The sequence below is a fragment of the Rhinoderma darwinii genome, chromosome 5 (genome assembly GCF_050947455.1).
Source record: "Rhinoderma darwinii isolate aRhiDar2 chromosome 5, aRhiDar2.hap1, whole genome shotgun sequence".
NCBI lineage: Eukaryota > Metazoa > Chordata > Amphibia > Anura > Rhinodermatidae > Rhinoderma > Rhinoderma darwinii.
The window spans coordinates 322,911,218-322,927,028 of record NC_134691.1 but is presented as its reverse complement, the minus strand read 5'-3'; the positions used below and the strand labels follow the sequence as shown (position 1 = coordinate 322,927,028).

General features: G+C 44.2%; 1 protein-coding gene across 2 annotated transcripts in view; it reads right to left on the bottom strand.

Moving 5' to 3' along the window:
• Positions 1–1,404: 1,404 nt before the first annotated feature.
• Positions 1,405–15,811, bottom strand: part of HACD1 (3-hydroxyacyl-CoA dehydratase 1) — a 63,871-nt gene continuing 49,464 nt past the window's right edge. The window contains exons 5-7 of one of the 2 annotated variants that reach the window (XM_075828734.1): positions 14,360–14,481; positions 4,881–5,059; positions 1,405–2,668 (exon numbers count right to left, since the gene is read on the bottom strand). In XM_075828734.1, the coding sequence (XP_075684849.1) occupies positions 2,586–2,668; positions 4,881–5,059; positions 14,360–14,481 (384 nt within the window). In that variant the 3' untranslated portion in view covers positions 1,405–2,585. The remainder of the gene's footprint in view (positions 2,669–4,880; positions 5,060–14,359; positions 14,482–15,811) is intronic. The other variant, XM_075828735.1, reaches the window with a different exon arrangement.

Here is a 15,811-nt window from a genome sequence, read left to right as displayed (position 1 = left end):
GTGAAAATCAGGACTTTTGTCAAGCACCGTCCAAGAAAAACACATGGAGCAATGGAAAGACATACGATATGTCACATGATACAAACGATTGTTCGTGAAAAAAATCTTTCAGATCACGGAGAGTATCTTATGTGTTTCCCACTTCCTGATGAGCCCAATTAAAAAAAGAAAATTGGAATCATCGTCACGTTGTGGCAAAATCTTTACGGCTACGGCCAGCTTCAGGACATATCCACATGGTGGTTTCATTTTGGTTTTCTCAGGGAGCAGATCAAAGAGAAGACAACTATAAGATGTTCATACTTCGGAGGCATACTGAGGTACATTAGGACCCCATAGAAGTCTGTGGGCGCCCTATTATGGCTCTGTGCAACACGGAGGTGGTATGGTGGCGTAATACGTCCGCGTACTTGAGGCTTTATAATAGTAATCTGTCCGTTTTCTACATATAAATCAGTGGCTGTGAAACACATGATGGAGCTCCCAGTTAAAATGGCCCTTAAGCAAGTTCATAGTCAAACGTAAGGCAGGTCTGGATGAAATGATTTCAGACTATAGACTCTGTGGCATACATCACCATAAGATCCCATTGTAAAAAAAAAAATGTATACCGCATGGTGCACTTTTTTCTACAAGATGCCTCTGTATGGAATCGTGTAGTCAAATACGCTATTCCATACAGTAAAAAAAAAATTAAAATAAGCCGACACATACTGTTCCGACATGCCAAAAGAACATCGACAATTTTGGCTTACATTGGGTCAATGGGGCCCTTTAAATAAGTATGGCGTATGCGACAGGATCTTTCAATGGAGAATATGATGATGAGCGTGTGGGATTTCTATTGCATCTAATTTAAAGGCCAGGTATTCTCATGCCACGTGTAGTTGTGTATAATACTAGTTTATTTATTTGACTTGAGTTTCTAGACTTTTTCACTTGGATGCCACCGTATTTTTTGCTCTTGCACTTGATTCCTTCCTATGCAGGGGGCAAGATAGAGACACTTAGATTATAATGAGTTTAGGAGTCTTTTGGACAGGGCTAATATTTTGTCAATGTATTTTAATTGTGGGACACCAATATACTCATATTTGATTATTTGTACTTCCTGACCCGATTTGCCTCATTTGTGCGTGCACCTCCTTAATTATAGGGGACCCAGGTCATTTTGTGTATTTTGAATGGTTTTAAAGAGGTTGTATGTCCAAATTTGTTTCAACTAATAAAGACGTGTTATTTGATAATATTGGGTGTGACAAACAAAATCTTTTTGTTGACCGTTGAAACTTTCTTTATTCTTGACGATCAAGACAGCAGCCTTCTTATTCATAGTATGATAATAACATAAGGCCATTTTGTTTTGCATAAAAGCATAAATAATTTACAGGGTTGTAGCTATAGGGGGTGCCCTGGTGTCTGAGGGGGCTAAAAGTTCCATCTACCAAATAAGAAGACACCAACGAATGGCACATGGTCGTGGCAGACCTGTTACAGAACTTGCATTGGGTTTCAGAAACTACAAGTTACGCCTCTGATTGGATATATGCATACTTGCCAACTCTCCCAAAAGGTCTAGGTGGCTCCCGAAAAAATTAGATGGCTCCCGGAAGAGTTGGCAATTCCCCTGCATCCTACCTCTATCTTCCGGTGCCAGCCATCATTTCCTATGTCCCTCAGCTATTTTGCGCTTTTAGTCCTGGCATCTGGTGCTCTGTCATGAGACTCATCTCCGGCGTCAGGATGCATGCACTATAGGCGGTGCAGCGCAGCTACCTATATGGTAGTCAACTTGGAGGAAATATTCTCTCTGGTGTGGCCTAATGGCGGCAGCACTGTAGGTATGGCTCTAGGGTTGAAGAAGTCTGAAACTAAAGGGTCAGAAACTGAAGGGTCTAAAGGGTCAGAAACTGAGGGAGCTAAATCTTGGGAGCCTGAATCTGAAGTGGGCTGAATTTGAGGAGACTGGAACTGAGGAGTCTGAATCTGAGGATGCAGAATTTGAGGAGTCTGAATCTGAGGATGCAGAATTTGAGGAGTCTGATTCTTGGGTTTGGGGGGTCTGAGTGCCGCTTATGATTCAAGAACATTAGGGTGAGGAGGAGCGTTGTAAACAATGTGGCCTGTAAAAAGGGGTGTGTGATATGTACTAAAATTTTAAATTAGCCAAGTATGGATATATGATAAGATGTGAGTGTGCTATAGAAGTTGATGACACAAAAATATTAAAATCCTGGCTATGTGGAGGGACGGCAGAAATGTCACCTTTTCATTTGCGGAGATGTGGTCAATATAGATATACAGTACTAAAGTAAAGATACGCTTCAAATCTTTGTTGCTCCACTTTTTTGTGTTTTCCTTTTATAAAAAGATCACAATGCACCTTGTATACTCATGAAGCAAGAGTCAGTGTCGGTCTTGATTTGAACTTATAAAAAAAGTAGGGTACAGGCCAGAACGTGGGATTGGAAGACGGAAGTCGTATGAGGTTATCCGGGGTATTAAACCAACAGGCCCTTCGCTGCAAATGGACTTTTGAAGTCAAAGACTGGGTGAAAGAAAGTCCTGTAGATTGTGCTCTTGGGTTAATCGTCCTTTTCAACAAAGACTTCTCCGAGCAGAACTTTTCTTCTTTGACGAAGCATGTGAAAATATAGCTGAGGGAACACTAAAAGGAAAAATACAACATTTAGTGAAGAATTTAAAAAAATAAATTATTATAATAGCATTACAAATATTCCTTCGGAAGAATTAGCAGGACCGCAAGGAGGTAAGTCGTTTCCCTATCTATGTACAAATTTTCCTTAAAGGCTATGTACACTTTCACAATAATTTTTATTTATTTTTTTATTGTCCCAATGCATCTAAAATGAGAAGTAAACCAACTTTGAAATAGGATTTGATTAAAATTTTCCGTAAATTCCCTACCATTTTTTGTCTACGCTCCTGTGCAGTCCCTTGTGTCTCCATAGTAACAGACAACATACCATCCCAGTGTAGTCTGATCCTACAGTTTTATTCCCTTCCATCTGTCCCCAACTTAGAAAGAAGTAGGGGCGGATGGAAGGGAATATGACTTCAGGATCAGACTTAACAGGGTTTGTAGTCTGTTACCATAGAGACGTATAAGACGTATAGGAGCCGTAAAGACAAAAGGATAGAACATTTTTAATGAAGACTATTTGAAAATTTGCTTTGATTTTCATTTTAGATCCATTGGAGCAATAAAAAGAAAAAAACTATTGTGACTCTGTGACCTGCGGTGCGTTTTTTTAAATCTGCAGAATGTCAATTAATGCTGTGGAATCGCTGCTCGTTTGTTGCTGATTTTCCTCATTGATTTTAATGGAGAGGTAATACCTGCAACAAATAGGCAAATGTTGCTTTTTTTGCGGCGGAAAAGCTGCGATTTTGTGGCAAAAATCCCAAATCAGAATTTTTAAAAACATTTTTGGGTTTCAAAATAATAAAAAGGTTAATACTTACCCCTGGGCGTTGTCATAGCAGCACGTTCCTCTGTTCTCAGTGCAGTCCGGCCTCGTGGTATGAAGTTTCATTTGGACTGCAGTGTCATTCCAGGAGGCCGGGCTGCACTCAGAACAGAGGAACGCATGACAATGCCCGGAGGTATTAACATTTGATTTTTATTCTACCACTGTTTGCGCAGTGGAGATTCCGCCTATAATCTGTTTTTTCGGGCAGAATGCTGTGCGTGTTTCAGGACGGATATGCTGTGTACTTTCACGCTGCATATCTGTCCTGTGTGTCCTTACCGTAAGGGTATTTCACATGGCCTATTTTCAGCCATTTTTGGGTCCGTTTTTCATTGGGTCAATAGAAAAACAGCTCCAAAAACATCCGTAAAAAACGCAGAAAAAAACACCTGATGCATAAAAAACGGCTGAAAATCAGAGGCTGTTTTCCATTGAAAACCGCTCGGTATTTTAGAGCCGTTTTTTGTTAGGGTATGTTCACACGACCTATTTTCAGCCGTTTTTAGGGCCATTCGCAGGAAAAATGGTCAGGAGAAATAAAGAGTCACTATTTTAATGGTCACTAAAAGTCCACCAGGAACAGATAGCTCTGGCTAAAATAGGAGGATTCTGATGGGGACCCACCTTCTCTAACTTAAAAAAAAGGAGTTTTAAAAGAAGTTCTGTAAATCGGAGAACACCTTTTGTGTAAGGCATTGTAAGCACCTGCACTACGCATGACGGAAACCAAGGGCGCTCGACAGAACCCTTTGACTTTAATGGGTTTCGTCAGCTTTTCCGTCATGGCTTACATAATTTTGCCAGACAACATAATGCAGCATGATTGGTGACAGCTTCAGTGACAGCGGGTCCTGCATGTCTTTTATCGATCACATCTAAGTTATGAACTTAGATGTGATCGGTAGCAGCTCGATCCTGCGTATCAGAGGCACGCACGACCCGCCGACACTGAACCCGTCAGTCCGGCGGACCTGACGGATTCAGGTCTTAGCGCAAGATACAGCTGCTCTGTATACAGGATATAAAGCAGCTGTATCTCAGAAAAACAAAAATGTTTTTAAATAAAAAGTATTTTGAAAGTTGCACCAATCACACTGATAGACATTTTTATTTAAAAAATAAAACGATTTCAAAGGTGTACATAACCTTTAAATAATTAGACTTTTGTAATATTGTTTGAATGACAATTTTCCTGTAAAGCTAGATAAAGCAAACAATTTTGTAATTCAACCATCATAAAATACACCAAAATTCAATTAATATTTGTCCCATAGACGGACAATTCATTCTTTGTAGTGGCAGATAACACAAAGCAATAGCTGATTGTTTAGTAATAGTTCTGTTAAGTACCAGACAAATGTATTTCTATAATAAGGAATGACTTACGTGGTATATAAAAACACATGACAGCGATAAGAAAGTAGTAGTAGTCAAATGACACGTTGTATTTGTTTGGAAGTCTTAGTGAGTACATCCCAGTCTTCCGCACGTACGGAAAAGCAGCATAAATTGTTAAGAGTTCACCAGCTACGCCGAGAGGATACATTACAATAAATAAATTATACCTATGGTGAGAAAATAAAGCAGAGAAGATCATTAAATATGGCTACACCCTTCATAATAGTGAAGACACATGAAGGAGCGCGCAGGACACACGAAGAGTAATGCGCAGGAATCCGGTCTTACAATACACCTCAATCAATTCTGATCATTGATTTGCTTCAAATTATATTTGCACAATTGTCCTATTATCGTCTTCACTGGATCATGATGTATGAGGGGTCATATTAGGGCTGGACAATTATGACCTAAATCAAAATCACAATTAATTGAACATGTGACCTCCATTACGATTAATGAACAATTATATAGACCACACCCCTTTTTGCATACCACGCCCCCTATTTGCATGCTACGTCATTGAATCAATATTTATCCCCTGAGCCTGATGTATACTACTGTATATAATATATCCCCTGACACTGCCCCCACACAGTATATTGCCCCCATAGTGCTCCCACACAGTATATTGCCCCCATAGTGCTCCCACACAGTATATTGCCCCCATAGTGCTCCCACACAGTATATTGCCCCCATAGTGCTCCCCACAGAGTATATTGCCCCATAGTGTCTCCCACACAGTATATTGCCCCTATAGTACTCCCACACAGTATATTGCCCCCATAGTGCTCCCACACAGTATATTGCCCCCATAGTGCTCCCACACAGTATATTGCCCCCATAGTGCTCCCACACAGTATATTGCCCCCATAGTGCTCCCACACAGTATATTGCCCCATAGTGCTCCCACACAGTATATTGCCCCGATAGTGCTCCCCACACAGTATATTGCCCCATAGTGTCTCCCACACAGTATCATGCCCCATAGCTGTCTCCAAACATTATAATGCCCCCCATAGCTGCCCCCACACAGTATAATGAACCCATAACTGTCCTCCACACCATATAATGCCGCTCATAACTGCCATCCCCACAGTATAATGAGCTGCCTTTACATAGTAAAATGCCCCCATAACTGACTTCCACGCAGTATAATGCCACTATAGCTGCCCCCCATGCTGTATAATGCCCAAACAGCTGCTCCCAATAGTGCCTGATAAAAATAATAATATACACACTCATCTAACCCTGTTCCAATGACGAGTGGAGGAGATCCTTCTGCTCTACTGCTTTGTGCGGCTCGGCGCAGACAGGCGCGATGACGTCACTACCTCGCGTCCAGTGATACAAAGTAAATGGAAGAGCAGGGACCTTGCGGTCCCCTGCTCTACCATTGGATTCAACAGTATCTGCGTCCTGAAGATGCAGATACAGTTTAGACCGGGAGAAAATAATTGATAAATCTGCAGGGATGCTGTCGATTAATTGCGCTGAATTTCGATTTTGATTATTTTTCAATTAATTGCCCAGCCCTAGGTCATATATTAATAGGATTCTTTGTAAAACACCTACATATACATTGTGAAGCCACCAAAACCTGCAGCATCTGCGGCATACACCTCATCAAACTGGCACAGCATGAACCAGGGGGAAGCTTGTCTAAAAGGCCAAAAAAATTGCCTACAAATAAATGACTACATGCATCTTAACGTTGTCATCATTGAGAAATATGGTGCGCAACTTTACATTTTCGGATGTACTCATGAAGATTTTCTCGTTCTGGATTGTACAATTACATTACCAAGAACGTATATATAACATAGATGAATCCCATGCGGCTGCTATGGGGCCCCTGGACATAGGGGGTCCACCCTAGTTGACCACAACACTCATTGAATTGGCGCAGAGAACCCCTTTCCACAGGGTGAAGATTAGAGAACAAGGGTGGAGAACAACCCAAAGGGTAATAGAAATGAGATGGGGGCAAACATGCACCAAACTCTCCAATCCAAGATGGTGATAATAACCAGCACCAGATGGAGGCTGCTGGTTATTACCGTTTTAACTTTACACTATGGGCCCCGTCTGTTCTGCATGTCTATATGTATGCACTCACAAGAGTTTTCCCCCCTACTTCACTCTGCGGAGGCTGGCAGGAGGAGGAGCACCAGGACAAGGGGGGCTGATGAATTTCTATGTAAGTATTGTTTATTTTTAATGAGCAGCGTTTTGTCAATTAGCAGTCAGGGGATTGAACAGTTGCACTAAAATAAATGTCGAATGTTTAACACAAGGTCGTTTTTAGGTCCAATATTCTGTACTGATCAATTTTATACCTGTTATAGCGCCATTTTCCTGGTCTAAATAACCTGCACAGACATAAAATTCAATTATAACATTTGGGATGCCTGCAGCTGCCACTAGAGGGAGGTAAGGAGCTTACAGCCTACTGTGTTATCATTGAGATCAATGTATAAATTGTATGCAGTAAACATCTAAGCTCCCTCTAGTGGTGGCTGCAAATTTTTATATTTATGTCTATGATGGGAGTTCTGTATCAGAAAATTTCAGCTCCAACCTTTTTAAAGATATATTAACTAATAATCGGCACAGAAATACGGACCTATCTTAGATAATAAAAAAAACACATAGTGTTCAGGAGTGATCGTTCACATTAAAGAATGTGCAAAACCTTAAGCTTTACAAAAAGTACCTGCCGATAAGTCTCACATAAAATCTATAATCACGTCATCTGCAATAGTAGCGGAACTACAACATTTCATTTTTCCTGCAGGGCCATTATGCCGATATTTATCCGGCCCCCTGGTGGACTACGCTTTACCTCGCAGTCAATGTTAGAACAGATTTAGAATATAGGTCAATATTTCTCTGCTTGCATTGTGTTACTAAAGAAAGACGGAAAACTCGTTCCTGAATCAGAACCCTCAACATTGTTTGCACTCATTTATAAGGTGTCCATAATGATTTCCTGAAAGGAGAACTGCCATGAAAATGTTTCTCTATGTAACTCACATTGAGTCTCATAGACTTGCATAGAGAAACTGGCTACCGGTCCACACATAAGACGCAATGTGAATCGGCAAGTCAGATTAGAGATCACGTGACCGCACGGGGGAGCCGAACGGAGCCTGTGTTTTGAAAACTAAACGCTCGGTGAGCAAAAAATTATCATATACAAGTACAAGATGCCCATTACAAACAGGGAAAGCAATAAAAAATTTCATGGGAGTTCTTCTTTAAAGGGGAGTAATCTCGTGTATAAGGTGAGCTCCAGAAAAATACTAATAATCAGTTCATGTGGTCTGGCCACTATTCTAGAATGGGAGATGAGGCGCTGCTTGAAGTTTTTGGCCCTGATGCAAAGGCTTTACCTAGACCTACATAATTGTAGAGTTTAAAGTTTTTTGTTTAAAAAAAATGTCTATCAGTGTGATTGGTGCAGCTTTCCAATTACTTTTTATTAGTTATTTTTACTTTTTGAGATACAGCTGCTTTGTATCCTGTAGACAGAGCAGCTGTATCTTGAGATAAGACCTGATTCCATCAGGTCTGCGGGACTGACGGGTTCGGTGTCAGCAGGTCCTGTGTGTCTCTGACATGCAGGATCGAACTGTTACCGATCACATTCAATTTCATAACTTACATGTGATCGTTTACAGGTGGATATTATTATTAGATTATCTTTGAATACACTATTGATTTATGGGGACCATATAAATGTTAGGTATGCCTTAAGGCCCAAATACCCTGTAATGGCAGGAAGGAGGTGAAGGGAAAGTGAACCCTAATCTACCCACCGCCCTGTCCCTGCCTACTTGCAACGACCCGCCCTAGGCGACGGGGTACAACTGGGCGGCGGTCCCTACGCTGTCTAAGTGCACGGGAGAACAAACAGGGAACACGCAAGGGAAGGGGCAGTAGCCACGGAACGCCGCGAGGAAATGGAGCGGTGAATGAGTAGTCAGGACCAGGATGAAGTGGAGTATACCAAAGTGAGCACGGAGAAGGAAGCAAGCCAGGGGCAAAGCAAAGCAGGTTAAGCGGAACTGCAGCAAGGCAGAAGCACGGCAGAAGCAGGCTGGAGCAAGCAGCAGTGAGGCCAGGAATCCAGAAGAATTACAAGCACTGAGGAAGAGAACACGGCAGGTAATAAAGGACAGGGGGCGGAGCTAACTCCGACTGACCAGGCCGCGATAGGCTCTCCCACTCCTGAGCCTGCCACCCTGGTTGGTGGGAGATGGTGTCAGTCGAACAGGTCTGGCCTCAGGTGTGGATTGATTAAACCCAGGAGTATACCTAGACGTAGTACCTGGCAGATCCCTAACAGTACTCCCCCTTTTAAGAGGGGCCACCGGACCCTTACTAAGAGGACCCGGTTTAGTAGGGAAGAGAAGGTGGAACCTCCTGATCAATACCCCAGCGTGAACATCACGGGCAGGTACCCAAGTCCTCTCCTCCGGCCCGTATCCTCTCCAATGGACCAGGTACTGGAGGGAGCCCTGGACCATCCTACTGTCCATAATCTTGGCCACCTCGAATTCCACCGCCTCAGGGGTGAGAACGGGAACAGGAGGTTTCCTCGAGGGGGACCAGGACGGGGAGCAGCGTTTAAGGAGGGAGGCATGGAAGACGTCATGTATGCGAAAGGATGGGGGCAGCTCCAGACGGACGGATACAGGGTTGAGGACTTCAATGATCTTATAAGGTCCAATAAATCGGGGAGCAAACTTCCTGGACGGGACCTTAAGGCGCAAGTTCCTGGACGACAACCAGACCAAATCCCCGACGACAAACCGGGGGTTAGCAGAACGTCTACTATCTGCCTGAATCTTTTGTGCGCTCTCGGACGCCTCTAGGTTCTTCTGAACCTGGGCCCAGACAGTGCACAGTTCCTGATGAACATCCTCTACCTCAGGATTATTGGAACAACCAGGGGAAACGGAGTAGAACCTTGGGTTAAACCCGAAATTACAGAAAAACGGGGAGACCCCTGACGAGTTACTGACCCGGTTATTCAGGGAAAATTCAGCAAGGGGAAGGAATGAGACCCAATCGAATTGACAGTCAGAGATGAAACACCTTAAATATTGTTCCAGGGATTGGTTAGTCCTTTCCGTTTGGCCATTAGTTTCGGGATGGAAGGCGGAGGAGAAGGACAGATCAATCTCCAACTTTTTACAAAAAGCTCTCCAAAATAAGGAAACAAATTGTACCCCTCTGTCAGAAACAATATTGACTGGGGCCCCATGGAGACGCAGGATGTGTTTCACAAACAAAGAAGCTAACGTCTTGGCGTTAGGTAGCTTCTTAAGGGGCACAAAGTGGCACATCTTGCTGAAGCGGTCTACTACCACCCACACCACCGACTTGCCCAGAGATGGAGGCAAATCGGTGATAAAATCCATGGAGATATGGGTCCAAGGTCTCTGGGGAATGGGCAAGGAACGTAGTAGGCCCGCAGGTCGGGACCTAGGGGTTTTGGACCTAGCGCAAACCTCACAAGCGGTGACGTAAGCCCTAACGTCTTTTGGCAACCCAGGCCACCAATAGTTTCTGGTAATGAGGTGTTTGGTGCCCAAGATGCCAGGATGACCAGATAGAGCGGAGTCATGGTTTTCCCTGAGTACCCTTAGCCGGTATTGCAGGGGAACAAACAGTTTGTCCCCAGGGACGTTCCCGGGAGCTGCACCCTGATCAGCAGCGATATCAGAAGCTAAATCAGAATCCGTGGCAGAAACGATTATACCAGGGGGTAAAATACAAGCAGGATCCTTCTCGGAAGGAGGATTGGCCATGAAACTACGTGACAGAGCATCAGCCTTAATATTCTTGGACCCAGCCCTATAGGTAACCAAGAAATTAAATCTGGTAAAGAATAGTGCCCACCGAGCTTGTCTAGGATTAAGCCTCCGGGCCGATTCTAGGAAAACCAGATTCTTGTGATCCGTAAGGACCGTTACCTGGTGTCTGGCCCCCTCCAGGAAGTGCCTCCACTCTTCAAAAGCCCATTTAATGGCTAGAAGTTCGCGGTTGCCAATATCATAGTTACTCTCCGTGGGCGAAAACTTCCTAGAGAAGTAAGCACAGGGGCGGAGATGGGTGAGGGAGCTGGTACCCTGGGACAAGACGGCCCCCACTCCCACCTCGGATGCGTCAACCTCCACAATAAATGGCTCCTCTTGGTTGGGCTGAATCAGCACGGGGGCCGAGATAAAGCACTTCTTGAGGGTCTCAAAGGCCTGGACGGCCTCAGGGGGCCAATGGAGGACATCAGCACCCTTGCGAGTAAGGTCCGTAAGAGGCTTAGCGACGACCGAGAAGTTGGCAATAAATCTCCTGTAATAGTTGGCGAACCCTAAAAAACACTGTAACGCCTTAAGGGAGGCAGGTTGGACCCATTCCGCCACAGCCTGAACCTTGGCAGGGTCCATGCGGAATTCATGAGGAGTGAGGATTTGCCCTAAAAATGGTATCTCCTGTACCCCAAAGACACATTTTTCAGTCTTAGCAAACAGATTATTCTCCCGAAGGACCTGACATGCTCCACGTGGGAGGACCAGTCCTTGGAAAACACCAGTATGTCATCAAGGTACACAACAAGAAAATTACCCAGGTAATCTCTCAGGATTTCATTAATAAAATTCTGGAAGACAGCAGGGGCATTACACAACCCAAAGGGCATGACCAGGTATTCGAAATGACCCTCGGGTGTGTTGAACGCAGTTTTCCACTCATCCCCCTCTTTGATGCGGATAAGGTTATATGCCCCTCGTAGATCGAATTTAGAAAACCTTTGGGCTCCCTGAACCTGATTATAAAGATCCGGAATCAAAGGAAGTGGGTACTGGTTCCTTACGGTGACCTTATTCAGGTTACGATAATCAATGCACGGCCTAAGACCACCATCCTTCTTCCCCACGAAGAAGAAGCCAGCACCTACAGGAGAAGTCGAGGGGCGAATGAAACCCTTGGCCAGGCATTCTTGGATATACACCCTCATAGCTTCACGTTTAGGACATGAAAGATTAAATATCCTACCCTTAGGAAGCTTGGCACCAGGCACCAAATCGATGGCGCAATCGTAATCTCTATGGGGGGGCAACACCTCGGAGGCCTCCTTAGAAAACACATCGGCGAAGTCCTGAACAAACTCAGGAAGCGTGTTTACCTCCTCCTGGGGAGAAATAGAGTTAACAGAAAGACATGACATAAGACATTCATTACCCCATTTGGTAAGCTCCCCAGTATTCCAATCAAACGTGGGATTATGCAACTGCAACCAGGGAAGACCTAATACCAGATCAGACGATAATCCCTGCATCACCAGTACAGAGCACTGCTCCAAATGCATGGAGCCAACCAGGAGTTCAAAAACAGGAGTATGCTGAGTAAAATAACCATTAGCAAGGGGAGTTGAGTCGATACCTACTACAGGGATAGGATAAGGTAAATCAATAAAAGGCATCTTTAGAGACATAGCAAATTCCACAGACATGATATTAGCAGATGAGCCAGAATCCACTAAAGCACTGCCCGTGGCAGACCGGCCAGCAAACGAGACCTGAAAGGGAAGCAAAATTTTATTGCGTTTCACATTAACGGGAAATACCTGTGCGCCCAAGTGACCTCCCCGATGATCACTTAGGCGCGGAAGTTTTCCGGCTTCTTATTCTTGCGCCTGGGACAGGTGTTCAGAAGATGCTTGTCGTCCCCACAGTAGAAGCAGAGACCATTCATTCTGCGAAACTCCCTACGTTGTCGAGGGGACATGGAGGCCCCGAGTTGCATAGGTACCTCCGTGGGGATCGCAGAAAAGTCAGAGGGGAGCACATTGAAGCGTTCAAGCTGACGTTCCCTGAGACGTCGGTCAAGTCGTACTGCTAGGGCCATAACCTGGTCAAGGGAGTCAGAAGAGGGGTAGCTAACCAGCAGATCCTTCAGGGCGTCAAATAATCCTAACCTAAACTGGCACCTTAGGGCCGGATTGTTCCACCGAGAAGCTACGCACCACTTTCTAAAATCAGAACAGTATTCCTCAACCGGTCTCCTACCCTGACGTAAAGTCACCAGCTGACTCTCGGCTAAAGCAGTCCTGTCAGTCTCGTCGTAAATGAGTCCGAGGGCAGAGAAAAAACGATCAACAGAGGAAAGTTCAGGGGCGTCAGGAGCCAAGGAGAAGGCCCACTCTTGGGGCCCTTCCTGGAGTCGGGATATGATGATACCCACCCGCTGGTTCTCGGAACCTGAGGAGTGGGGTTTTAGGCGGAAATACAGTCTGCAACTCTCCCGGAAGGAGAGAAACGTCTTACGGTCCCCTGAGAACCGGTCAGGTAACTTGAGGTCGGGTTCTAGAGGTGAGGTGAGGGGTACTACTAAGGCAGCGTCACCCTGGTTGACCCTCTGGGCCAGGGCCTGGACCTGTAGGGAGAGGCCCTGCATCTGCTGGGTCAGGGTCTCAAGGGGGTCCATGATAGCGTCAGTGTAGGAGAAATGGTAGACTAGGTATGGGCTTGTAATTATGTAATGGCAGGAAGGAGGTGAAGGGAAAGTGAGCCCTAATCTACCCACCGCCCTGTCCCTGCCTACTTGCAACGACCCGCCCTAGGCGACGGGGTACAACTGGGCGGCGGTCCCTACGCTGTCTAAGTGCACGGGAGAACAAACAGGGAACACGCAAGGGAAGGGGCAGTAGCCACGGAACGCCGCGAGGAAATGGAGCGGTGAATGAGTAGTCAGGACCAGGATGAAGTGGAGTATACCAAAGTGAGCACGGAGAAGGAAGCAAGCCAGGGGCAAAGCAAAGCAGGTTAAGCGGAACTGCAGCAAGGCAGAAGCACGGCAGAAGCAGGCTGGAGCAATCAGCAGTGGGGCCAGGAATCCAGAAGAATTACAAGCACTGAGGAAGAGAACACGGCAGGTAATAAAGGACAGGGGGCGGAGCTAACTCCGACTGACCAGGCCGCGATAGGCTCTCCCACTCCTGAGCCTGCCACCCTGGTTGGTGGGAGATGGTGTCAGTCGAACAGGTCTGGCCTCAGGTGTGGATTGATTAATCCCAGGAGTATACCTAGACGTAGTACCTGGCAGATCCCTAACATACCCACTTCATCAACGGATGAAATAGATAAAAACCTTATATATAAGTAAATAAAATTTACCTTTATTAATTAAAAAACACAAAATAAAAACCACTAGTAGGAACGAAGCATAATTGGTATAGAATATACAGGGGAATGTTCTGGTAAGTAATGTTTGCAATCTGGTGTCATGAAGAATGAAGTGACACATATGATAATGTCAGCATATAACGGTGTGATTTCTTCAATAATAAATAACATTAAAACTGTGCGATCAGAACGATCGGAGCCCGGCAATCTGTCATCGCATGTGAACATGCAGAACCAAGCCATGCACCAAACGTCAGCAAAATGCACAATCCCCACCTGGCCCATTTAATGAAGTATGGCAAGTGATTGAGAAGATTAAAGGTGTAGTAGGAATATCGAGTGATCTCGGTCACAGTCCACACAAGCAGGAAGAGAATGACGCTCTCTTCGTTCTGGATCTACAATAAAACAAAACCACCAAGGAATATGAACAGTAATATCTATACAAGTATCAATCCAATCAGTCACACATAAAGATAGATAGATAGATGATAGATAGATAGATAGATAGATAGATAGATAGATAGATAGATAGATAGATAGATAGATAGATAGATAGATAGATAGATAGATAGATAGATAGATAGATAGATAGATAGATAGACTGAAGCTGAGTTTGTCATGTTGATGCTACAATATATATGGTAATACTGCCCTCTAATGGCAACATTGCAACACAGCCCCATCTACAGTTTTAGCAAAGATTTTAGTTTGTTAAAGTGTAGCTAAACATTCGACAAACTTCTGACATGTCATAGTGACATGTCAGAAGTTTGTATTGGTGGGGGTCCGAGCACTGAGACCCCCTCCAATCGCTAGAACGAAGCAGCAGAAGTTCTCGTGTGAGCGCTCAGCCGCTTCGTGTCTGTTCGGCTATTTCCGGAAATAAATGTATCGGTGTACGGACTCAATAGAAAGTCTATGAGCCTGTACTCCGATACATTGGCTTTCCGGAAAAAGCCGAACAGAAACGAAGCAGCTGAGCGCTCACACGAACACTTCTGCTGCTTCGTTCTAGCGATTGGTGTGGGTCTCAGTGCTCGGACCCCCACCAATCCAAACTTCTGACATGTCACTATGAGATGTCAGAAGTTTGTCGAACGTTTAGCTACACTTTAAGCCGATACAGTTAACGGCCAATTTCAGCCTTAATTAATTTGTTTTTGCCTAGGAAAACCTTAAGAAGGGATGAAAGAGACGATATCCCTTTGGTTATGAAACGGTGATCACTGACCGCAGCAATCAAGGGATTAAACAGCCATAATAATTTAAAAAAATAGAAAAAAAAATAAAATAAACTAAAAAAAATTACACATAAAATACCCCCAAAAAACGTTCCCCGACCAATCATTGTCGCAACTCTAGCCCTGACCCAATTACTCTATAATAGACATGTAATTTATCACAATTTATGGTAGACAACGACGATCACAAATAAAAAATCTATTTTAAGGTAACACAATCTTATTACCAGAAAAAAATAGTTTTTTGTTTTTTTTCAAACTCTAACTGTAAAAATTGTAAAAGAAAAGTTGTGTATCAAAATGATGAAAAGTTGCAAAAATCATGTCGCTATTCCAAGAGATAAAAAAGTTATAGCCGTTTTAATTAACACCTGCTAAAAATGGCTAAACGGTGTCAGGTCCTGAAGGCTCAAAATACCTCCTTACATACAGTCAGGTCACAGCCGCTCTACAGACATCTCCACATATCTCAGCTTCCTGGACC